This window comes from Petaurus breviceps, unplaced genomic scaffold (genome assembly GCF_028583685.1).
Source record: "Petaurus breviceps papuanus isolate PSGF00001 unplaced genomic scaffold, PetGlider_PUasm1.0 90639, whole genome shotgun sequence".
In the NCBI taxonomy this organism is placed as follows: Eukaryota; Metazoa; Chordata; class Mammalia; order Diprotodontia; family Petauridae; genus Petaurus; species Petaurus breviceps.
This window is the reverse complement of record NW_027187296.1, coordinates 7,713,632-7,739,742: the sequence shown is the minus strand read 5'-3', so window position 1 is coordinate 7,739,742 and position 26,111 is coordinate 7,713,632. Positions and strand designations below refer to the sequence as shown.

The following is a 26,111-nucleotide window of genomic DNA, read 5'->3' as shown; positions in this document are numbered from 1 at the left end:
TAGGGGGACCAAGAGACCAGTCTGAGGGGTAATCGTTCTTGTTTTAACCTGCTTGGATCTGGACTGCTGTCTAGGGTGGAGGTCCTGGGGTGTGCAACTAGCTTGCCAGAGTCTGTGGAGGCTTCTGGGAGGGCACCCAACTAACACCTTTGGCATGAGAAAACCCCAGCATTTGGGATGAAAGCTCCCCTGTCTGGTGGCAGAGTCCTACTGTGGCAAAAAGCCCAAAAGTCAAGTAATTGAGTGGCAACATGAGCAAACAAGGGAAGCAAAATAAACAGATGAACGCAACTTTACACTCCTATTTTGGGGACAAAAAAGATCAAAGCATGGAACAGGAGGAAGACAGTGAAGTCAGAACTCCTGCACCAAAAGCTTCCAAGGAAAATATGAGCTGGTTACAGGCCATAGAGGAGCTTAAGAAGAATTTTGAAAAGCAAATAAGAGAAGTATAGGAAAAATTGGGAATAAAAATGAGAATGAGGCAAGAAAATTATTAAATGAGATTCAACAACCATGACTGAAAAAAAAATAACACCTTAAAAAATAGACTAACTCAAATGGCAAAAGAGGCTCAAAAAGCCAATGAGAAGAAGAATGCCTTAAAAAGCCAAATTTGCCAGATGGAAAAAGAATCTCAAAAGCTCACTGAAGAGAATCATTCCTTCAGAATTAGATTAGAGCAAATGGAAGCTAGTGACTTTATGAGAAATCAAGATACTATTAAACAGATCCAAACAAATGAAAAAATAGAAGGCAATGGGAAATATCTCATTGGGAAAACCACTCACCTGGAAAATAGATCCAGGAGAGATAATTTAAAAATTATTGGACTACCTGAAAGCCATGATCAAAAAAAGAACCTAGAAATAATCCTTCAAGAAATTCTCAAGGAAAACTGCCCCATGTTTTAGAACCAGAGGGCAAAATAGAGGTTGAAAGAATCCACCAATCACCTCCTGAAAAAGATCCCAAAAAGAACACTTCTAGGAATATTATAGCCAGGTTCTGGAGTTCCCAGATCAAGGAGAAAATATTACAAGCAGCCAGGAAGAAACAACTTGAATATTGTGGAAACACAATCAGGATAACACAGGATCTGGCAGCTTTTACATTGAGGGATCAAAGGGCTTGGAATATGATATTCTGGAGGTCAAAGGAGCTGGGATTAAAACCAAGAATCACCTACCCAGCAAAACTGAGTATCATGTTTCAGGGGAAAATAAGGTCATTCAGTGGAATAGAGGACTTTCAAGGATTCTTGATGAAAAAACCAGAGTTGAATAGAAAATTTGACATTTAGATACAAGAAGCAAGAGAAGCATGAGAAGGTAAACAAGGAAAAGAAATCATAAGGAACTTATCAAAGTTGAACTCTTTACATTCCTACATGGAAAAACGATAATTGTAACTTATGAAACTTTTCTCAGTATGAGAATAGTTGAAGGGAATATAAACCTATATATTTATGTATACATACATATATATGTCTATATAGGAGGGTATATGGGCATATGAATACATATGTGAATGTGTGTATATATGTGTACAGGTATACATAGGTAGAGGGCATAGGACCAATTTAATAGGAAAGGTTGATACTTAAAAGGTGAAATTAAGAGGTGAGAGAGGAATATAATGAGAGGAGATAGGGAGAGACAGAATGGGGTAAACTATCTCATATAGAAGAGGCAAGGGAAAATGGTTACAATGGAGGGGAAGAACAGGAAGACAAAAGGGAATGGGTCAACCTTATTCTCATTGAATTTGGCTTAGAGAGGGAATGACATACACACTAAATAGGGTATCTCACCCTACAGGAGAGTAGGAGGGAAGGGGATGAGAAAGGAGATGATGAAAGGGAGGGCAGGCTGGGGGGGAGGAAATTTGGAAGCACCTACTTTTGAAAAGGGACAGGATCAAAGTAGAGAATAGAACAAGTGGGAGGTAGGATAAGAGGGAGGGAAATATAGTCAGTCTTTCACAATATATCCACTATGGAAATGTTTTGCATAGCTACACACTTACAACCTATACTGAATTGCTTATCTTCCCAGTAAGGGTGGGTGACAAGGGAGAAAGGGAATGAATCTGGAATTCAAAGTTTTAAAATCAAATGTTTAAAATATATATATATATATATATATATATATATATATATACACTATTATCAATATTATGTTACATGTAACTAGGAAATAAGACATATAGCACTGGGGCATAGAGATCCACTGTGCCCTACTGGAAAGTTGGAGGGGGTATAGGAGAAGACATGGGAGAGAGCAGATAGGAGGAGGGATATTTTGGGGTGGTGGGTAGGGGAAAAGTGGGAAGAAAATTTGTAACTCAAAATCTTGCAGAAATGATGTAAACTAGAAGTTAATAAAGCATTTGATTTTAAAAAAGAGAAAAGTATTGGCAAAATTATAGAACATAATCAGTCTTAAACATAAAATGGCCATGAATTGATTGTGTTTGTGGATGTTGTATCTTTACAGTACTTCAAAACTGTAGTATTTGTTTTAGAAGAAGAAAATTAGATAAAAATTGCTTTTATTGTTTTAAGTGTCAGACCACTAGCCAAAAAAAAAGAAGTTGGTTTCAGTAAGATTTCAAAGACAGTTTACAATTTGAATTTTCTTCATCACAAAAGGAGAGGAATCTATTCAAATAGAGGAGAGACTTGGGGTGAGTAAAGAAATTAAGCTTAAGTAAAAATTTATTTCAAATATAAGGAATTATAAATCCATGTTTAATTGTGTTCTGAAACTAAATTTTGTAGATTATGTCTACTTGTGCTATCCAACCCAGAATTTGGAATATTTTTCAGCTTCCAGAAGACACTTCTGCTTTTTTTTTTTTAATAATAAAATTCAAGTGATCTAATGACACCTAAATTATCAATTCAGCTTTTGTTCACCTGTCTCAACCAGAACTTATGATGCATTTTTTTTTAAAAAGAATTGCTCAGGGTAACATGAGAAGGGAATTGATGAGTTAAAAGATACAGCTCAAAGTGTCTATGAGGGAAGAGAGACAAAGGAAAGGAAAGATCCAAGTCTAGGGCCCAGGCAAGATGTTTCATACTGTCTAAAAGAAAGTCATGTTGCTAAGGATTGCAAAAAAGAAGAGGTGGGTATATTTGTGGAATAGGTATTACACAAAGAGCGATTTGAAGAATAAAGATATAAAACTAGCCCTAGGGAATATTAGATAAAGATTGTTGCTGTTGAACTTAATTTTCATGTTGTCACCTGACATTTGATATCAGAGCAATATGTTTTGAAAGTGCAAAAATAAGTTTCTGTCTTTAAAGTATAATTTGATGAAGATTTCTCGATATTCGTCTTTATTGCAATCAATTTAAAATGTCAAAAATTTATATTAAAAATATATGTTATTATTGTAAAACCATTATATAAGAAATACTGCTAAGGACTGAATAGTGCAACTCTCTTGATTCAGAAATTATCAAACATTAACATAATTTTAAAAAGAAAAAACCTTATCAAACATTTAACTGGGTATTTTAAAGAAAGGATGGAAATATTCAATCTATAGATATTTCATCTAGACTCTGAAAAGTGAAAAGTGGATCAACTTTTAATCAGTCTTTTCCCAGAGAGTGATTAAGTTTATTGTTAAAGAGGAAAGAGAGAAAGGAGAATTGACCCTGTTTCCAAGTGTCAGTAAAAAGACGCAGATGCAAATGGCTCCTGGAACAGTGGGCAGTTCTTGGTCTTAAGAACTGCGTCCACAAAAAGAAAAAGACTTGTGACTGACTAACTTAAAATTAAGTAAACTTCAATTTGCAAGAATGTTTTGTGAACTTAATTATTTAGGTAAACCATAAACAAAGACCTAAAGATAGAAACATTTAAAATAGAGGGTTTTTATTTACAGAGATGAAGGCAAAGTGTTTTAAAACCATGTTTTTGAATGCAATAAAGACAAATAGGGAATTAAAAAGAAGTTGCATCAAGTGCCTTACTCGAGCAGTAGTGCCTTTTCTGGTCATCAGTAAACTGGCCACTTAACATATTGCTGAAATCATAATGAATATTTTTAATATTTATTTGAATAAAATGTTACTTATATGTGGAAGGAACTGAATATTAGGCCAAAAAGGTTAAGCCTGTTTTAAAAGGTAGTGTGTACTGTTAGTCTCTGCAGCACTGTCTGTGGTAATAGCACTTTAAATTTATTGTTGATTTTCTAATTTTCCTTAAATTCATAAAGGCCAGTATACCATTTAAGCACATTGTTTTATTAACTATATGAGCCAGTTGACACTGAATGTTATTGAATAAGAGATTAATTTTAAAAATAATTTATAAGTACTGGAATTACAAAGGAAAAGTTCAGGAAAATTATTTCTACTGATGATCTAGGATATTATTAGGAAATCAAAGAGAAGAGAATTAAAAAAGCTTTTCTAAAAGGTTAGCAGTTTTAGACAGACACTTGTTGGTGTTCAGTTGTTTCAGTCATGTCTGATTCTTTCTGACTCCATTGGGAATTTTCTTGGCAAAGATATTGAAGTGATTTGCCATTTCTTTCTCCAGCTCATTTTACTGATAAAAAAATTGAGGCAAACAGGGTTAAATGACTTGCTTAGGGTTATCTGGCTAGTAAGTGTCTGCAGCCAAATTTGAGCTCTTGCTCTCCTGATGCCAGGCCCAGCACTCTACTCACTGTGCCATCTGGCTTTCCTGTCCTAAAAAAAAAGAAAAAAGAAAAAGAAAACCTTTTAATACTGCAGAAAATGCCACTGGGTGAAGAGAGGTCACCCTCTTAAAACATATAGTGAGGTTACATTAAGTACATAAAGGAACAGATTCAGTTCTTTGAGTGATTTAAATAGAATAAAGAAAAGGTTTATAGGAATGTCAAAAATGCCACCAGGAATCTCTGAAAATAAACCAAATTGATAACAAAAAGCTTTAGATTTAAAACTATTAGTATCTAATGGCCCTGAATAAATTGAGATTTTGAATGGTATTATTTATGATTGTAAAATCAGAGATGATTTAACTTGATGAAGGTTTATCTTAAAACTAATTTAAGGTGAGATGTGTTCTCCTATTAGGGTAATTGTGATAGAATAGAACTTAATACAAACTGCAATTGCTATTTGGCATTAAAAAATGTAATGACTGTTTGACCTTAGGCATGTTATTTCACCTCTGTTTTTACATTTTATCAATCTATAAAGTAGATAAAAATAGCATCTACCCCCCAAGGTTGTTGGGAGGATCAAATAACTGTGAAAATGCTTAACACAGTGCCTAACATAAATCTGGTAAATCATTGTATTACAAATATTGTTAGAAAAGTAATTTCTCTTTTTATCTGAATTCTCTTTGGTTATAGACTCAATTCAAAAAAAAATATGTAAAAATGTTTGAAAACTATTTATTTAGAAATGTAATAGACAATGGTAATAATTTTCTGTAAATTTTATAAAGCAAATATCTCTTAAGATGTCCTTATCTATGAAATGCAAAATCCTAAGATCTTACCAGCTCTGCCAAGGAGTGGGGAACCTTTGGTTTCAAGGCCACATGTGGCCTTCTAGACACTTGGCTCTGGCCTTTTGATTTGAGTCCAAGTTTTACAGAACAAATCCTTTTATTAAGTGGATTTGTTCTGTGAAGTTTGTATGCAGTCAAAAGGCCATACTTGAGGACCTAGAGAGCCACATGTGGCCTTAAGGCTGCAGGTTCCTCTCCCTTGGTTTAAAGTGATTAAGTTTGAAAAATGGTGCTGGACTCTTGAAACATATGAGCAATAGGGCAAAACTTCAGTACTTTTAAGATTTCAAAAACTAGCCTGACACCTTGTAATGTGAATGCAAATTTGGAAGATCTTCCCTGCCCCTAGGCTAAAGTGCACCTGAAGCCTGGGAAGGGAGGCTTGTTTTTCAGTAGATACTTTTTGATTGGCCAGTGGGTCCAAAAGGTTGTTACATTCTTTGAGCCAGGAGAAGGCTATATAAGCCCTGATGTGTAGCTTTGTTTTGGGGGCTCACTTTGAGAAGTGTTCTGTGATTTGATAAGATGAGACTCTAGGAAGCCTTTGCTGCTACAGAGCCCCCCTCGGCTTTGAAAAACCCAGATGTTGATTTGGTATGGATGTAATGGTTGGACAGTTTGGAAATCTGTCTACTTGATCTGTTTCTGTCTTGATAATTCTGCCTGTATACTTTGAAGTTCGGGGTGCTGACCTTTTCCCCTGAACAAGGTAAACGATATCTGTCTGACTGATTAAAGTAAGCTTGTTAACCCATTTTGAGTTGCTTTCCTTTAACAAAGCAGATCCAAGAACCTGTGGTGGCAGCAAACCCTGAGGACGCTTGGGGTGCTTGCCGCTACACACCTAGGTTAGAGTATGGTAATTTAATTTTAGTTGGGAATAATAATATATTTTAAGGTTCCCTACACCCATACAATCATGGGTCTGTCTAGAAGTTACAAAGAGGAATGATTCAATTCATATCTCTGCCAATTATATAGCACTGTCCTAAGATGGGGCACCTAGGTGACACAATGGATAGAGCAATGGGCCTGAAGCCAGGAAGACTCATCTTTACAAGTTCAAATACAGCCTTAGACAGTTACTAGTTTTGTGACCCTGGGCAAGTCACTTAACCCTGTTTGCCTCCATTCCTCCTCTGTAAAAATAAACTTCAGAAGGAAATAGCAAATCGCTCCAGTATCTTTGCCAAGAAAACCCCAAATGGGGTCACTGAGAGTCAGACACAACTGAATAACAACAAAAGCCCTAAGAGTCATGATACTTTAACTTCTTAGGATACTAAGTAATTGTTCTAAGATTAAAAGCTACAGCATAAACTTTGCTAATGTGTGGAAGAAATTGTTTAAGACACTTAACATTCAAGCCTACTGATCTCATTAGTCAAAGTAGGAGAAATTCTGATGAAAGAATATACAGAAAGCAGTTAGTAACCTTCCTGCTTCTAGCTCATTTCTGAGAAGTACCTTTTAACCTTAATTAGAATTTTAGATATAAGAAACTCTGGTATGATTGAAACTGATACGTTAACATGAAATAAACAATAATAGATCAATTGTACCCTAGCGCTAAAATGTTGCACCAGTCTTCTGAGAAGCTTGGGGAGAACTCACAAGTTTGCTTAGAGTATAAAAGTGACTTTATGATGATTTGTGATTATGAAAACAAAAGTAACCAGTAAAATCTTCATCCTGTGGTGTAATAATCACTGACATTTTGCTTTTTAAGGTTAAGTAGCATGTCACTTTAATTCAATATTGTTTTAAGTTTTTATTTTAGGTCTTATTGTCTAAATTGCTGTGAAGCCAGTCCACCTTCCCAAAGGAAATGTCAATGTTGCTCAAAGGGAATGTAGCCTCAAGACTTCCACAGGCAGATAGATGTCTATGCCTGAGTGTTGTTCCTCCTATGACATCGTGAGGTTATGTCTTGACTTGAACATGAACTGGACTTAAGTGAGGTAGGCTTGCATAAAGTTGTCAGCTTCACTCTTCCTTCTAGACTCAATGAAGTCCAGTGGCAGGACAAAAGTCAAGACAACTAGTAACGGCTCAGGATACAGGGGATGACCTTGGCCCCTTCAATGTCTGACCAGCTCTAGATGTTCTATAGCACCTGCTTCTACCACTTTCATGCCTGTTGGAACAAACTGTTCTCATCCACCTATTCTACTGGAAGAAGTCTTTACCTGCTTGTGAACCTCACTGAGAGGTTTAAGGCCTGTCAGCTACCCTCAACCTGGTGTAGCTCATCTGCCAAACAGTTTTTATCAGGGTGTGACTGCAGTGTATGCTATAGCTTCTTGGAGCCACAGATGGTTGGTGGCAGGTGGAGACCAAAGGGGGAGGAGCAGCCTTGAAAAGGACCTGGCATACTCTAATACCACCAGGGGTGTTAGTCCTCTCCGAATACCCCTTATGCCCCTTGAGAATACAACCTTGCAAAAATAATGGTAGAATCCTCTTGATTTGGCTTCCTGTTGTGGTATTTACTCTCTGGATTTGAAATTTTCCCACCTGATCATTTCTGAGCCTGGTTTTGCTACTCTGTGAATCCTGTGAAACTTTGTTGCATGACTGGCTCTCAAATGTTACTTTTTCCTGGATTCAAACAGATCTAGGAGAATATGTCCCTCCTTTTCCCTCTTATAACAAATTTCTATGTTAGAGCAGGTGAACACTAAGACATCTGAGTTACTGTGGGCTCATATTAAAAACACAAAGTTGCCAGTAGATAATATCACTTCCATATTCTAACCAACTAAATAAAAGTTTTTCAGCTTATTTAAAAATTGTGTTCATATATGAGAATAATTTTTTGAAATATCTCTTTCAAGCTGATATATATCCACTTAAATGGGATGTTTTCAGAAATCAGACAACTGCACGAGACATCTGGGCCCTAAGATATAATGCGCTGATAAAATGAACATTGGGAATGGGTTACTAGTAAGGAAACATAACATCCACCCTTCTCTTTCCTTTCTTCCCTATGAGCCACTGTCTCTGTAATGCTTATTTACCAAAAGGGACTAACCTTGATGGAGTTTGACAGTGTTTCAGGCACAGATTGTCTCAAAGACTAAGGGGTGGATTGTTATAGGATGAAGCCTGATATTTGGGAGTCATCCTTTCTCAAATTAGTTCCATTAAAGTAGAATGCCTGGGATAAAATTTCTTTAGTCCACATTCCTATATAACTGGTGTTATAGCATAAGCACAAGCCAAGGATACTAAACCAAACTAGGTGGCCTGTGCCATGTCATAGGTCTCTCCTAGCCCTGGGCCTCATAACTGCCTTTTAGCTTTGACAAACTGATTCTTAAGAAACTCTTAATGGTGGCACAGTGAATAGAGCACTGGCCCTGGAGTCAGGGGGACCTGAGTTCAAATCCAGCCTCAGACACCTAAAACTTACTAGCTGTGTGACCTCAGGCAAGTCACTTAACTTAGCCCTGCCTTCCTCCTTGCAAAAAGAAAAAAAAAAACAACCAAAAAACTCATAGTGGTGCATGACAATTCAAATTTATTATTCACAGTATTTTTGCTTCTCTAATCATTACTTCAGCTTTACTAAACATTACGAAGTGATAGACATACCTGAATTTGACTATACTTTGATTTGTAACTTTAATCAGACTAAGTGACTCATGGGAAGCATGGCCTCCCAAGAATCAAAGGAGAGCTCTGAAACTGAAAATTGATTTTAATTCTACTTGTTAAGACTTAATCATGTCAACACAGATTTACTATTCTCTTCCCTGTGTGAGTCTAAATCTCTTGTAAGTGTACTCAAGTAACCTCAGGTCATTTGGGCCACAAGTCTATTCTTGTGATTCAGGTAAACTCAGGTCATTTAGGGCACAATTCTATTCTTGTGACTCGTTCTTCCACCCCTGTAACTTCACCCATGGCCTATATAGAGGAAAAACTTGCCTAAAGGTCAATCTCATCAATCTAAACAGTTGTAGCAACTTCCATGCCCTGAGAACTGATCTCATCTCCCAATAATGTAACAGGGAGAAGTTGAGATGACACTTATCCCACCTCTTCATTAAAATGTCTAGTCAAGGGGCAGCCAGGTTAGCACAGCAAGCAAGAGCACTGGCTCCAGTGCTGAGAAGACCTGGAGATCGAATCCCGGGCTCGGACACTTAGCACCCACCCAGAAACACCTGGCCGTGTAACCTTGAGCAAGTTACTTAACCCCAATTGCTTAGGGGTGGCCAGGTGGCTCAGCGAGTAAGAGCACTGACTCCAGTGTTGGGACGACCTGGAGATCGAATCCCGGGCTCAGACACTCAGCACCACACCCAGAAATAACTGGCCGTGTAACCTTGAGCAAGTTACTTAACCCCGATTGCTTAAAAATTAAAAAAAAAAATGTCTAGCCAATTAGAAGAAGACATACCTATGTTACTTGAGATTTGCTCTGTCATCTTATTATAATCACTATAAAAGATCCTATTGTCCCTAACTCAGGGTCTTTGGCTACTGAGGAACCATTGACCTCTTTTATTGGTAAATGCCAGCCTTGCTAATAAAGGGAACATAATTGGAACTTTATTGTATCAGTTTACCTTAATTTCCATCATGGCCGCAAAAATGACAAAAAAGGAAAATGACAACTGTTTGAGGAGCTATGAGAAGAGAGATGCACTATTGATAGAACTAGGAATTGGCCCAACTATTCTAGAAAACAATTTGAAATTGCACTAAAACTTAAACTCTACACACTATTGTACCCCTGCAATACTTAGGCATATACCCCAAGGGAAGGTGCCCATATTTGCAACAATATTTGCAGCAGAACTTTTGGTAATAGCAAAGAAACAACACGTGTGCCCATCTATTGGTAAAAAGGGGAACAATCTGTGGAATAAGAATGTGATGGAATATTATTGTAAAAATGACTAATATGAAGAACCTGGACAAATTTGGAAAAAAATAACTTCTATGAAATGATGCAGAGTGAAGTAAGTAGAGCCAGGAAAGTAATTTATACAATGTTCACAAAATTGCAAAGGGCATTTACATTGAAAGACTTCAGAACTCTACTCAAGGTGGTGACCAATCATGGTCCACTTTAAAGGACTAACAATGAAGCCTGCCCTACACCATTCAGCAGAGAGGTAATGGCGATGAATAAAGCATGACATGGTCAATGTGATGATTTGTCTGTCTTGCTCATAATTATATGTTACAAGGAAGGACTCTATTAAGAAAGAATGTGAAGCGATGGTTAAGTTAAAAAAATTATCAATAAGACTTTAAAAAGCAAAACCAAACCCTTTTCTGCTTTTTCCACATTTCCCAGGAAAGCTAGTGGCCTTCTCTGAGATCTGAATTTCTATACTTTCCTTCTCAGAGGCCAAAGGACCCACCCTCTGCCTCCCATCTGCTATTTGCCTTTCCCAGGCCCCAACACAAGCCCAAGTCCCACCTCACCATCACCAGCCTACCCCACAATGGGTGGATGTGGTCTCCGTGAAGTGGAAGAACAGGGACCAGATGACACAGAAGAGAAAGGCCAAAAGGGGGCAGGAGACAGTAGCCATAGCCACAACAGTGAAGCGCAGCCGGAACAGAGTTCCATCCCGCTCCAGAGGCAGTGGAACTTGGTACATTCTGTTGGACCTGCAGGGAGGGAAAGGAGCAGGGGCGTTAGGGGCCCAGGCTGGGGTTTTTCTCTTTTAGGGAATAACACAGAGGCACAGACATGGAATTGCAGAACTATAAAGATCCTTACAGGTCAATGATCCTACACTTCAGAAAACTGAGGACTGAAAGATGAAAGATTTGTCCACACTGAGAAAACCAGGCAATAGCTGAGGTAGAAGAGTTAGAAGAGGCCTAAGAACAGGTTAGGTCTGGACAAAACCATGAAAATGTTTTGGACTAGAAGTCAAAACACTTGGGTTTAAGTTCTAGCTATGATCCTGACTTGTAACATGACCATTTACAAATCAAGTCTACTCTTTAAGCCTCAGTATTCCTATCTGGAAAATGAGTGTGTTAGACTAAATCTCAGAGTTTTTAAACTTTTTTTTGTGTCAAAGACCCCTTCAAAGTCTGGTAAAACCTAAGGACTCCTCAGAATCATGTTTTTACATGCACAAAATAAGTAGGATAATAAAGGAAACCAACTATAATAAGTTCATGGAACCCTGGATTAAATGATTTATAAGGTTGTTTCCAGCTGTAAATCTTAGTATCTGAGGGGCGGCCAGGTACCACAGCGAGTAAGAGCACCGGCTCCAGTGTTGAGAAGACCTGGAGATCGAATCCTGGGCTCAGACACTTAGCACCCACCCAGAAACACCTGGCCGTGTAACCTTGAGCAAGTTACTTAACCCCAATTGCTTAGGGGTGGCCAGGTGGTTTAGCGAGTAAGAGCACCGGCTCCAGTGTCGGGATGACCTGGATCAAATCCGGGCTCAGATACTCAGCACCACACCTGGAAATAACTGGCCGTGTAACCTTGAGCAAGTTAACCCCGATTGCTTTAAAAAAAAAATCTTACTATCTGTAAAGTCCCTGGTACTAAGACATAAGCAGGTCTGTTCCTTGCCAGGCTCTCATCAGAGATTAAGGGTGAAACTCAGAACTCCAGCTCAGACCAGGCTCCAATCCGACTTTCTGGTCTCTTGCTTTTGTGTCGTTAAGAATTTTCTCATGGAATCTCACCCAGAGGTTTAGGGTCAGAGGCAGAAACAAGTTTTGCTGTACTGGACACTTCTTTTGGGCTGCTGAGAGTTGGAGTTACAGCACTCATTATTCAGGACTTCAAAGGTTACCTGTTGTCTGATTATAAGTTTAACTGGGACTGAATTTTTCAGAGTCGAGGTGATACAGGTGTTTACCTGCAGTACACACATGCTAGGCTGTCTAGTTTAGAAGAGACATTTGAATATGGTCCTCTGAGAAACATTAATGCAGCTTGCTTACAAGACCCACAGTCTGTTTCCATACTCCAACATCTCCTCAGGTATGATGAGGCGCTTTATAAATCCTCTCAGGATCTTCAACCCAGGCATATTGTCAGCTACCTTTTAACACTGAGTCATCTTACAGCTGTGGCTCACAAAACACTTCTTATAAAAGGCAGGCTCCCTGAAATAGCTGAGGCCAGACTTCATCTTTTTAAAGCTGTCCGTTCTGTCCTAGCCAATGGGATGAAATTTCTTGGAATCACACCTGTATCTAGGATGTAATTTGTAAAGAAAAAAACAGTGGAATCCCAGCGATCTGTTTTATATCGAAAATTAAAAGGAATTTTATATAAAATTAAAAATTAAAAAAATGCATTGGTCTGCAATCTGGTGTACCTCACTCCAGACTGCTTGGTGAGACTAGACTTATATGTGGGCAGCTAAACCTCAGGAGACAGTATGTGCTAATTATTAAATGAAAGGTGGACAAAAAGTTGTATTTGGTGTTCAGAGAAAGAAGAGAGTTTCCTGGAAAAAGTGGGCCTTGAGTGGGACCTTAAAGTATAAAGGGAGGATTTGGACAGACAAACACAAGAGTTTCAAAGTGCAGGCCTGGAGTCAAAGGTGAGCCCACTGGGGGAACAGTATATACAGCTCCAAAGCTGGGCTATCCAAGCTGGGATCTCCTCAAGAAATTGGAATTTAGGGAAGGCTAGGTGGTACAGTGAATAGAGTACAGGCTCTGGAGTCAGGAGGACCTGACTTAAATCCAGCTTCAGACACTTAACACCTAGTAGTTGTGTGACCTTGGGCAAGTCACTTAATCCCAATTGCCCTGCTTTCCCTCCTCCAAAAAGAAAAAGGGAATTTGGAGACTCCAGGAGAAAGCTATAATGAATGGGGGATTGGTCATATCAGGGTCTAGGAATAAGTTAGATGATCTGATCCCTCTGGACAGTGGGAAGGGGAGAGTTCGAGAGGGAACAGGTGTGATTCTATGTCTTGGGACCCTAGGTCTTGCCCAGACCTTTTGATGAGGGTTAGCCTTGACTAGGGCAGGACTTGTCAGAGTCCTTTCTCTAATGATCTCCCCAGGTGAAAGAACAGGAAGTCAGGCTTTAATTGTATTCCATGAGATAATTCTTAATGTAACCCTAGAATCTACCTCCCCTAAACCTGCTCTCCCCCAACCTAACCCAGTCCAGCCCAGTCTGCCCATAGAACCAACCAGAGGGGTTAGTCTGCTGATCTCAGCTGGTCAGAACTGAATTCCTCTGGACCTACCTCACATGATTCTAATTCCAGGCCACCAGGCTCTCTTGGGAGCCAGAAGATCTTCCTCCCTTGAGAGAGACCATAGACTTCAGCACTGACTCTAAGCCTAAGGCCTACACAAGTCAGCCCAGGCATGAAACTTCTATCCTGTTCTTGAGTTGCTCTGGGGTGGGGCAAAGAGGGAAATTAGGCAGGCCCATCTTAGTTGGCTTGGTCTCTCACCAGGCCTGTTTTACCTACATGAGTGCTGAGAGAGCCACTCCCCAGGGAGGTCAGGATTCTGGGGCTCCAGCAGACAGGCAGCAGAACACTTTCAACATCAGGGCAGAGGCAGCAACTCCTGGTTCACGTGACACCCATTTAAAAGACTCTGCAAAATTAGGTTTACTCCCAAACTGGTGAGAGGCATTCATAGAATTGTTTCCCCAGGATCTATCATGTTCCAGAGCCCATGGAGGGTGGGGCTTTGGGTGTGTGTGGGGGAAGTTGTTTTGTCTCCCTTTCAAACTAGAACTCTCCAGCAGGGACTGTTTCCCTTCTAATGACTGGAGGCTTCTAGAGGAGAGAGGGGGACCATCCTAATCTCACCAGGAAAAGAGTTAGGCACACAAGAGGGATCAGGACAGACTGGTTGACCTGGGTTGCTCTGAACAGGATTGGGTCGATTTTGAGGCAATTTTTTGAGTGCAATTTTGAGGCCAGACAGACAGCCACTAAGAAAGGGGATAATAAATGGCTCTGGGAGCCCCTTCTCCTGAAGGTCAAATGAACAATCCTTTATCTGGTCTCTCTTCTCTAGACAGAAAAAGTCAGAGACACAAAGTGAATGTGAAAGGAGAGAGAAATGGATAGGGAAAGACACTCATTGGTAGAGAGGTGAACAGAATTAGGGGATTGGAGGAACAGAAAAACACAGGCATAGAGAAACCACGACAAAGGGAAAGAGACAACACATAGCAAAATGACACCAAAGACTCAGCACTGAAGTTGGATTCAGGAAGGTGTGAATTCAAATCCTGCTTCAAAAACTTACTACATTTACCCAGGGGCACATCATTTAGTCCTCTCAGCCTCCATTTCCCCATTTGTAAAATTCAAGGTCAGACATTCTATCTCTAAATTCTATGCCTTCTCCTTTGTAACATTCTGCCTTGTATATTTCTTCCCCTGTATCCCCATGGCTCCTACGTAAGACCAGGACTCAGTTATTCTTTTCTGGCTAGATTCCTGCCATACACTACTAATCGGCTTCTTCGTTTCCAGTAACTCCCCCTCCATCCCTACCATCCAAGGGGCTTTTCCACACTTTTCCACAGATTAACTCTGATCCTTGCTCAGGAAGAACCCAGGACTTCCCATGGGCCACAGAAAAAAAAGTCCAGACCTCTCAGCTTTTTATTTGAGACTGAGGTCTGTCCCCAACCTCCCACTCCAACCCTACCCCACCCCTACATACTCCACACACACACACACACACACACACACACACACACACACAGAGAATCAATTTACAGCAGAGTTAAGACTAGAACTCTGGTCTTCTCACTCCTAAATTCAGGACTATTTTTACTCCACCAGCTCTTCATTGGAAAAGGGAGGTTGGCAAAATGACCCACAGAGTCCATTCTGCTCCTGAAGATCATGAGACAGCTTAGAAATCTCAAGAATCATCCTAGATGTGACCTTTCTTGATTCCCCAGTTGTTAGTTCTTGAGGGACTAATCACTTTGTATATACTTATCTCTATCTGCTGCTTCTTCCAAGTGGAATATAAGCACCTTTAAGGCAGGGCCTATTGGGTTTTGGAGGGTTTTTTTGGTCTTCGTATCCTCAGCACAGGGTCTCCTACAAAGTAGTCACTCAATAAATCTTTCTTGAACCAACTTCTCAGAGATGAAAGGGACCTCAGAAGACATCTACTCCAAACTCCCTCCCTATCAAAGAATCCTTTCATTCATCTGCTTAGAAGCTCTAGTTAAGGTAAAGTTCATTTCCTCTCAAGGCAGCCTGTTCCTTTGTGGGGCAAATTTTAATTGTTTGAAAGTTTTCTCCTACTTCAAACTGAAATCTACTGTCCTATAACTTTCCCTCCTTGGTCCTAGTTGTGCCAGGTGTGGCCACATAATGAATCTCCCCATTGGTCACTGGAAAATCAGGATAAACCCAAGGAGCGAATTATTGATTTTAATCAAGATTTGTGGAAGCTTTAAAAAAAATTACAGAATCACATAATATCAGTTTTGGTGGGGACCATAAAGGCTATCTAGTCATACAACCCATACCATAACAGAAAACTCCTGCAACAGGCTAGACAAATGATCATCCAACACCTTCCTCCTCCCCAATACCCTCCTCCTCCCCACCCCCCCAACTCCACTTCCATTGACAGGAAACTTGTTACTATCAAAAGAGAACAGCTGACTTTTAGATAATTCTATGAAATTTTCCCTTAGAAAGTGGACTCTTTGCAATATTATCACTCCTTACCAATGACAATACCTTCCACTCAATAATCTTGTAATGGAAATATTATTGTTCCCATTTTACAGATAAATTAACTAAGTCTCAAAGAGAAGTGACTTGCCCAGGGTCATATAGCTAGTAAATCACAAAGCCTGGACTAAGAACCCAAATCTCCTGAGCCTCAGATCAGGTGTCTTTTCCCTATACCACGCAATCTTCACAATAATAATATGTCTTCACACATAGAGGCTAGGAGATACCAGTCGATTACCCATTCCTTATTTCCTCTGCTCTTCCGAACAGGCCAGTATGGGAGGCCCAGACAGGATTCTTCTAAATGAGGAAACTGAGGCCCCCAAACTGGAAGAGACTTGCCCAAGGTCACATTGCTACTCTGAGTATGTGGTAGGAAAGGGTTGTAACCCTTGGAATATAAACCTCTGGGCTTTCCCTGCCTGAGGTGGTTAAAGGTTCATCATCCTTCCACCGCCAGGTCACCCAGATTCCGAGCCAGTGGAAAGTGAAATTGAAAAGGGGGAGGGGGAGCGCCGGAGAGAAAGACAGCCCTCAGTAGCGGGCGGAAGGGAGTAGGAGGCGCCCTCGGGCTGGGGACACGCGTGGTTCCAGGGACAGGTGGGCACCACAAATGTGGCGCAGGAAGGCTGCCTGCCCCCATTGCCGGTTTTCTCAAGGGGTGGGCTGGGATGTGAAATAGAATACGGCCGCTTAGGGGCCGGATCCCGGGGGAGGGGCCGACGTGCTGGGTAGGGAGGGAAGGGGAGTGCCAGGGGAAGGTAGGGGATGCCCACGGGCAATGTCGGGGTTGAGGCACGGAAGTGGGACCACGCGTGGCCGCGCCCTCCAAGGGCCGGGACTAAACCCGCGTACCCTCTCCTTCCTGGTCCAGGCTGCAGGAGGCCCACCTTGCTTCCTTCCCCCCAAGCCGCGGCCACTTACCCCGGGGCGGCCGGACGGCCGGGGTCCGGAGGCGACAAGGCCGCGCCCGCGCAGGCCCGAGAGCCGGACCGGAGAGGCGGGGTCGGGAGGCGGAGCCAGAGCTGGGGAAGGGATTGGCGACTGGAACCCCTGCTCTTGGGGCCCCCTTCCCTCTGTTCCCTGCCCCAAATCCCTCTCCACTCACCCGGTAGCTCCTGGGGACGAAGTGGGGGCAAGACATGGCTATGCGCCCCCTCTCTCCCTTCCCACTTCTTCAAAACCCTCATTTCCTCTTATTACTCTCCTACCCACCTCTCTGTGACCCTAAACCCACTCTGAAGCCCAAACTTCTGTCCTTCAGGTCTGCCACAGTAGCTGTTCTGCGCCAGAGCAAGACCTGGGCAGACCCCGAGCCCCGGAGGGCAGAAATCAGCAATCTGGCCCTTGCCCTTCTAGCAAAACCCGAGAGCGCCCCTATTTCCTCTGATGATTGGGAACCTCAGTCCGTGTTCTCCACTGCTCTCTTTAGAATTTGGAATCCAGTCCTTTTCTCAGAGCATAAATCAGGACACCTGGCTCCTTATTCCCCAGCAGAGATCGGAAACCTTGATACTTAGGGAAAGGGGTATGGAAACACCACTGATAATAGAGGAATAGGATATCTAGCAATGCATCAATAAGTATTTATTAAGCAGCCGCTATATGCAAAGCCCCGAGTTAAATGCTGGGAATACAAAGACCAAAATCAAAGCCACCGACTTCTAGGAGCGTGTCTTCTCTTGGGGGAGACAGCATGGATAGATCTAAGTACATACTAGATATGGACAAAATAAATACGAACTACTTTCTTTTTGCCCAGGCATAGGGAGGGCTTTGAGCCACAAATTCCTCCTAGCCATTTTTGGTCCCAGGAGTTTAGTGTGGTCCAGGAGAGGGCGCCTTACACCTTAATTTAGCCCTGGGAATGCAGGAGCCAGCCCCGGAAAAGGGAGACAGGATCAACTATAGTAATCTGGGACTCAGCTGTCTGCAGAATATTCCCTCCGGGAAACCACCTTCCATAATCAACAAATATTTATTCCCTAGAGCTCAGGAAACATTTCCTGAACAGGTTCCAGGTGTTCTGGCTTTGTCTTAATGATCTAAGTAAACCTCTTAATGGTTCCATATAATACTAACAAGAATACTTCAAGGCAACTCATCTACTGTAGTACCATGCCTTTTGTCTTCTTCCAGAACTTCTAAGGGGAAAGAGGCAGCCGCTCCTTTTCTCTCTGGCATCTAATCTATTCTATCATACTTCTTTCAGTTAGTCTGCCAGGTTAAGAAGCAAAGCATTTATAAACCCTAGGGATACAAAGAAAAGGGGAAAAAAATGTATTTTCCTCCTGCATTCAAGGAGTTCATATTCTAATGGGAGAAACAATGTGTAAATATATAGATGTATACATGTAAATATGTATATACAAGATGTGTGTGTAAATATATGATAAATACAGTATAAATGGAAGATAATCTCAGAATGAAGACTAGGATTTGAACTGAGTCTTAAAGGAAGTCAGGAAATTAGGAAAACCAGAAAGAAGATGAGAGCAGGTGGTCGCTAAAACCTCTTTCAGTTCTAAAAACCGATGATTTATTGCCTCCTAAATGCCAAATCCAGTGATTTTATTTTCATATTTTATCCTCCTTGATCTATTATTTCTGATATCATTGACCACATCCTCCTACTGAATACTTTCTCCTCTCTTGGCATCGACTCCTGGTTCTCCTATTTTTATAACAGTTTCTCTCTAGTGTTCTTCCTTTTCCTGACCTTTTAATGTAGGTGTTCCTTATGAGTCTATCCTTAACCACCTTCTCTACACTATTTAAGCTAAGAATCATTCGAGTGCTGGACCTGAAATCAGAAAGACTTATATCTGACCTTGGACACATTCTAGCTATGTGACTCTGGGAAAGTCCTTTAACTTCTCTCTGCCTCAGTTTTCTCATTGGTAAAATAGGGATTATAATAATAGCACCTAATCCCCATGATTGTCATGAAGATGAAATATTTGTAAGGCACTTTGCAAAAATACCTTAAACCCTTATGTAAATGCTAGTTATTACCAGTATCTGCTTTAGCACTCTCATTTACTCTCACAGCTTCCACTTCTACCTCTATGCAGATGACAAGTCTACAGAGCTCAGGTTTTAGCTTTTCTTCTGAACTCCAGAATAGCATTTCAGCTGCCTTCCAGACTATTCTACCTGGATGTCTCATCTATACTTCAACCTAACCCAAACTGAGCTCATTCTTTTCTAAATTCTCCCTATTCTAGGAAAACCCTTGTCAGCTTTCACTTCACTCCCTCCTCTCAATTCCTGTTCTGTAAGGATGAACCATGATTAAATTTGCTTGGCCATTGTTCTGTTTGGGGTATGTCAATTTACTCCCCAGGGTCCCCATTCACCATCCTCTTAACTTTCTGGACCAAAGTGTTCCAGCCTGGCTACCACCCTCCCACATATATAGTTTCTTTTAGTGGAATGTAAGCTCCTTGAGGACTGTCATTGCTTTTGTATTTGCACCCTAGTGCTTACCAAAATGCTTGGCACTTTAACAAAAGCCTTAAACCAATGGTTTTTTCATTCATTCATTCCTTGTAATATTCATTGTTTCCCATTTTCAAAACTATTGTGTTAACTTTTACTCTTCCCTCCCTTTTACTTCTCAAATCCAGTTAGATAGGCAGCATGGTATAGTAGATACAGAGCCCATCTTGGCATCAGAAACACTTAAATTCAAGCCTATCCTCTGAAACAAATGGCTTGTGGCCCTGCAAAGTTATTTAACTTCTTTTTAAAAACAAATGTTTAAAAAAAATTTTACATGCAACTGGGAAATAAGATATACAGGCATTGGGGTAGAAGTCCATCTTGACCTACTAGAAAGTTAGGAGGGTGATGGGGGAGGATATAAGAGAGAACAGATTGGGGGAAGGGATATTCAATAGACTTGCTTTTTTGGAGTGGGAGTAGGGGAAAAACCGGGAGAAAAAATTGTAATTTAAAATCTTGTGGAAATGAATGCTAAAAACTAAAAATCAATTAATTAATAAAAATTTTTTGAAAATACTTATTTAACCTTTCAGTGCCCCAGGCAGCTCTCTAAGACAATATCTATCTATCTATCTATCTATCTATCTATCTATCTATCTATCTATCTATCTATCTGTCTGTCTGTCTATGTTGCAGAACAGTTCCCAGATCTGTACTGGTAAAGGCAGATTCCTAACTGTCTAAATTCCCTATCCCAATGAAATCCCAAGTCTTGACTCCCTCACTCTCTCCAAATCTAATTGTTATCAAGTCCTGTTGATTCCATTTACACATTTCTTAAACTCATTCTCTTTTTTTTTCTATTTATTTTGCCAGTATTCCAGTACTAGCCCCCCATTGGCAACCTCCAGGACTATTTATTGAACACTCTCCTCCTTCTATACCAGTTCCAGAATAATTCTTATAGAGAAATCTAGCTGTCACTTCTCTACCTGAACATATTCAGTGGCTACATATTGCTTCCCAAGTTCAAACTCCTCTACAACTTGGTGTCACCATATCTTTCTAGACTAATCTCATATTAATTTCTATGTTCCTGCCATCCTGGAAGACACTGTTTTGCAAAAACACACCATGCTTTCTCCTTGTTCTTTATTCCTGACATGTCCTGCCTTCCCTTCTTAATTTAATTCTTACCTATACCCCAAAACCTAATTCTAATGCCACCTCTTCCAAGACCTTCCTTGATCAACCTCTCTGATTCCCCAGCAGACTTTACATGACGTTTTGTTTTGTGGTTCTCTAATTCACTTATCATGTAATTTAATATTACAGTAATCTGTTTGGAGTCTTTAACTCCTTCTTAGACCTGATTTTGTCTTCCTATGCCTCCTAAATATTTCTTCAATGTAGCAGATACAGTGCTAGACTTGGATTTAGGAAGACCTAGGTCCTACTCCCATTTCAGATAATTACTAGCTGGGCAAGTCACAACTCTGTGAGCCTTAGTTTCCATATCTGTATAGTGGGAATAACAGTACTTACCTCACAGGATTCTCGTGAGGCCAAAATGAGATAAAGTATATTTTGCAAAAGGACTTCGCAAACCTTAAAGCATTAGGTACATGTGAGCTATTACTATTGAATGAGCAAATTGCACTAAATGCGAATGGGATGGGTTGGGAAATACACATACTAGTTTAGGGTTGTCTTGGGGAGGATAGAATGGGTGCTCATAGATGCCCTCGTACATTCCTGCTGCTTGTTAAGATATTCAAGGGGGTATGTGTTTGTCACACAGTAAACCCTTAATGTTTGTCGACATGGGTTGTGCGTCATATCTGTTTTCTGAGTCTGACTGAAGTGTTTGAATGATGGCGGGGGGGGGGGAGAGAGGACAGATTCAGGGGGACTTTTTTCAGTTAGAAGCAGTACTTCAGGGTGTCGTGGGGGGGCATGTATTAAAAGACAGTGGGACCCCTTGGGCATGAGAGGCTTCTCCGAAAAGGATCTGTGGTGGTAGGGGCAGAGGGAAACGGGGAAGGAGAGATGGAATAATTAAATAACTAGACCCCAATAACGCATCCCGGGATCTTCCCATCCCCACGCCTCTGCGAGGCGGGGCTACTTGATTGTCCTAGGCAACGCACATGGTAACAGCATAGGAAGTCGTGGGGAATTGAAACGTGCAGAATTTAGCAGGTAGGAAGAACTTTCCCAGAAGCCCTTGCAAGCAAAGGCTGAGTTGCCATGCCATCCGATGTATTCTTCCTTCTGATTGGTCGAAGGAGGTACTGCGCTGGCTCCCTCCGCCAACCCAACCTAAGAATGCAATAAGGCGGGGCCTGAAGGCGACATCATTTTCCCGCCCCCTCCCAGCTCCGGTTTTAGGTTCCCTTCTGTGACGCAAAGGTGCATTCCCAGCCAATCGTAATGTGGTGATTGAGGAGGGCGGGACTACTCCCTCCTTTCCTCGTTCCTTCATTAGCTATTCCATCCTTTTCTTTCCCCTTCCCCAGCCTGTTTCCTTCTTCCCCACCCCCATCTCCTCCCTATCTCCCTTCGTCCTTATTTCTCTCCCCCTTACCCCGCCCCCACCCTCAAAGTTCGATTCACGTTCGGTTTCAAACGACACTTTGGCCAATGAGCATCGGGGCCACCGTCGAGTGGCGGCCAGGACGGCCAATGCAAGCGCGGCGAGAAAGAAGCGCTCGTGGCGCGCTTATGACGACAACCGGCGTGTGACGCAGTCGAACACCGCGCGCAGAGCAGCCCGGGCGGCGGCGGCGGCGGGGGCGGCGGCGGTTTCGTGGCGGCCGCGCGCGTTCCCAGCGGCGGCGGGAGGAGGACGATTTTCAGTCCCTTCGTACGGGGGACGCAGCCCTTTGGTAAGGAATCGGCGACGGTGGCCGGCCAGGTGCGTGGCTCTGAGACGAGAATGAGACTGGGGCCAAGCTGAGCTCAGGGCCGCCCCTTCCTAGAGAGACGAGGCCGCGCGCTCCTCACGGTCCCGTACAACGGGGGCGGGGCCCACGACCCGCCGACCCCGCGACCCTTGGTTTCGGCATGGGGGAGGAGCTGGGGTTGCCTCAAGGGAGAGGGTTTGGGGATTTGTGTGTTTGGTGCGCTCCCGGGAGTATCCTGGTTCTCGAGGTTCAGGAGTCCAGGGTCTAACGTGTGGAATCTAAGGGCCAGAGAGAGAGAGAGCTCTTACTGGGTTTGTTGGGGGTGAGATTGGGCATCTTTTATGCTACAGATCTCTTGGGTTGGGGGATAATCTATGGTACCAAGGGTTTCCTGGGTAAAGATTTTAGGTTGGAATTGGAGACTAGGGACCTAGGTTCTTAGAGGATGGAGGGCAGTGAGGGGAAAGTAGGCTGAAGTAAGGCTACTGCATTTTTATCCTTATTTTATTTTACAAATATATATTCAGTATCTGCTGTGTCAGGTTTCATTCTCAGTCTTGAAAAAGGATTTAAAGAATTTAAGATCTAGGACCCAAAGATCCTGGAGTGGATAATCTGGTAGTGCTTCTTTTTAATTTCTTTTCTAGGAAAAATGAGGTTGAGATGCTGCTTCACGTGGGAAGCTAAGATTAGAAATTTATAAGAGATTCTTTGTTTTTCCAGAGACTTGATTTTTTTTTTAACGTTAGAAAGACCGGAATTTAGGAACACTTAGAAGTACCAAGCTGAGTCAATTAACTCAGTACATTTTTTTTTTTCGAACTAGGAAGCAAAGAAAATAGAGATGGTAGGATGAAAATGTTGATTCCAAAATAAAATTATGATATGATTGGGGGGAGATCAGTTGAGTGGACTGATCCTTCTGGTGTTAATCGTTTTGGAGTGCATATTAGGTACCTCTTCCGTTATCCTGTTTAATTGTTTTGTACTTTTGATTTAAAGGCAAGATGGCTTGTCACTACACACACTTCAGAGCTAGGGGAGGAAACTTAGATTCATAGATTGTTAAAGGTGAAGGGGAAATTATCAAGTCTTGACTCTTCATTTTAACCCTTGGGGAGCTGAGGGCCCAGATTAGTGGCCTTCACAAGGTGAGTCAGTGTCAGAGCCAAGACTAGAACTGAGATGATCTGCTTCCCAGTCCAGAACGCTTTACTGCTACACTGCATTTATCCTGATGGAACTCTCCCAATTTGCCCTTATTGAGGTTTTGCCTCTGGTGTTAGAGCAGTTTGTGGCCACTTTGAGTAGACAGAGATAGGCATTCTTGAGATGTTGAAAATCTCAGGGAGACATTTCAGTTTAGCATGAATAAATGGTAAGTGTCTATTAAGTGTTTATTATGTTCCAAGCCTTTTAGTATATGTCTAGTATGGCAGTAAATGTTCTCTCCCCAGGGCTGGTTGTATCCCCTTCTAAGTTTTAAAATCAGGTTTAGAAGTGTATTTCAGGTAGCTGTCCATTTAATGAAGAACAGTGAGATACATGATGGTGAGGAGAGGGGTCAATAAAACTGCAAATAATCACCTTAATTTGCTTGATGTAGTGGGAAAAGTTCTAGGTTGGTATTCTGGGGCTCTGTCTCATCTTCTGTGTGATTTTTGGATAATTCACTTCCCCTCTTCAGGTCTTCTTTTCCATATCAGTAAAATAGGGAAATTGTACTATATATATTATCTCTAAGTTCCTTTTCCTATTTTGACATTCTATTATTCCAGGTTTAATATGTAAAACTGCTATGGCTAATTGGACAAAATAGAAATATGTTCTTTTTAGAGATAGAATTGCTAAATGACTAAATGTAAACTGGGAATAGAAAACAAGAAATAAGTGTCAAATATAGAAAACAAATACAAGAATAATTTTTTATTTAATCCACTCTGGGAGACAGACTTCTCTGCTACAGGATTCATAGTACTGTATTGTACATGATTTACGTAAAGGGTGATACTGATGGGATGCTTAGGTGCTTGTGCTTTTATATAAACAAAACCAATGCATAGTACTGTATTATAGTAGAGTTTCCTGACTACCTGTGAGAGTGCTTTTTCTTTGCAGCAAGAAGCTAACTTTATGGGAGAAAGAAGAAGTAATAGACTTGTGGTGTGGGTAGTCTGCCATTGAATCTCAAGGGAATTGTTATGGGACTACTGAAAAACTTCCCTTATATTGATTGTGCTGTCAGATTGTTTATGTTTGTGTAAATATTTATTGGTGTGTCTTTTGTGAGTGTGTAAGGGCTTGTTTATTGAATTAAGATACTAGGTTTTTCAAAGCCAACAAAGCCTGAAAAGAAGTCAATATGATGCTTCTCTTAATTTAATTTTTTAAATTTTAATTTAATAGAACCTGAACAGCTGGATAATTATTCCTTTGGACTTTTCATTTGAGAGTCTATAAAATTGAATTAAAATTTATTCTGGCCTTGAATGAGTCAGTTTGTCACTTTGCTTATATTTAGATGACAAAGCAGAAATGGAAACAGTGTTTGGGAAGTAGAAGAGAACTGGTAAAAGCTAAATGTCAGTTAAAAAGTGGACATTCTATCTGTGCTGTGGAATGTAAATAAACTGTACCTTTGTATATGGCAGAGTTCATGTTAGCACTACTGACTGCCAAAATGATTGTGGAATACATACATATACACACATGCATACACAGGAATACACACATTGTAAAATAGTTCTTAACTGTGACTGTCAACCCCTCATAGGATAACATTATACCAAGTGATGTCTTATAGAGAGCCTGGCATACCATTAGAACATCCAGCTCCTAGAGTAGTCAAGTGGGGTTTTATGAAGAGCCACCCCTCCTGAAATCTTGAAGGGTTTAGAATAGAATACAAAGGGGATCTATTTTATTTTCTTTAAAATTTGAAGTTTAAATCTAAAAGGATGAGAGAATAATAAATCATATATTCTATAATAAAAGAATATATGTACTAGCAGTTGCTCTGTATACTCTATGATCTGTCTACATTGGCCTTTTTGCTGATGCTTGCCCCTGACACTCCATTTCCCCAGTATGCCTTTTCTGATCTCTGTTAATGCCGTCCTGAGATTACCTTTGATCTACTCTTGTAGGAAGGGGAATTAGCATTTCTATAGCACCAACTATGTGCCAGGCACAGTGTTGGATGTTCATTTGATCCTCACAACAACCCTGGGAGGTAGGTACCATCATCCCTATTTTATAGTTGGGGAAATGGGCAAATAGAAGTTGTGACTTACCAACGGTCATACAGCTAATAGGAATCTGAGGCTGAATTTGAACTCGGGTCTTGTTTCCATGTCTAACAGTCTCTCTGCTGTGCTGCCGGCTCACTGTAGTATAGAATTGCATGTACACAGTTGTTTGCATGTTGTCTACTCCTTTAGATTGTGATTTCCCTGAGGTCCGAGCCTGTGTTTTTCCCTTTCTTTGCTTCCCTAGAGCTTAGCACAGTGCCTGGTATATAG

General features: G+C 41.1%; 2 protein-coding genes across 9 annotated transcripts in view; one reads left to right on the top strand and one right to left on the bottom strand.

Moving 5' to 3' along the window:
• The window catches only part of PGAP2 (post-GPI attachment to proteins 2), a 53,444-nt gene extending 36,002 nt beyond the window's left edge, over nt 1-17,442 (bottom strand). For 5 of the 6 annotated variants that reach the window (XM_069064723.1, XM_069064722.1, XM_069064724.1 and 2 more), the window contains exons 1-2: nt 17,162-17,442; nt 10,997-11,171 (exon numbers count right to left, since the gene is read on the bottom strand). In XM_069064723.1, the coding sequence (XP_068920824.1) occupies nt 10,997-11,171; nt 17,162-17,427 (441 nt within the window). In that variant the 5' untranslated portion in view covers nt 17,428-17,442. Of the gene's footprint in view, nt 1-10,992; nt 11,172-17,161 lie in introns of all 6 variants that reach the window. The other variant, XM_069064727.1, reaches the window with a different exon arrangement.
• Nucleotides 17,443-22,426: 4,984 nt separating this feature from the next.
• NUP98 (nucleoporin 98 and 96 precursor) overlaps nt 22,427-26,111 on the top strand; it is a 102,146-nt gene continuing 98,461 nt past the window's right edge. For 2 of the 3 annotated variants that reach the window (XM_069064721.1, XM_069064719.1), the window contains exon 1: nt 22,427-22,572. The gene's annotated coding sequence lies outside the window, so the exon portion shown is untranslated. Of the gene's footprint in view, nt 22,602-26,111 lie in introns of all 3 variants that reach the window. The other variant, XM_069064720.1, reaches the window with a different exon arrangement.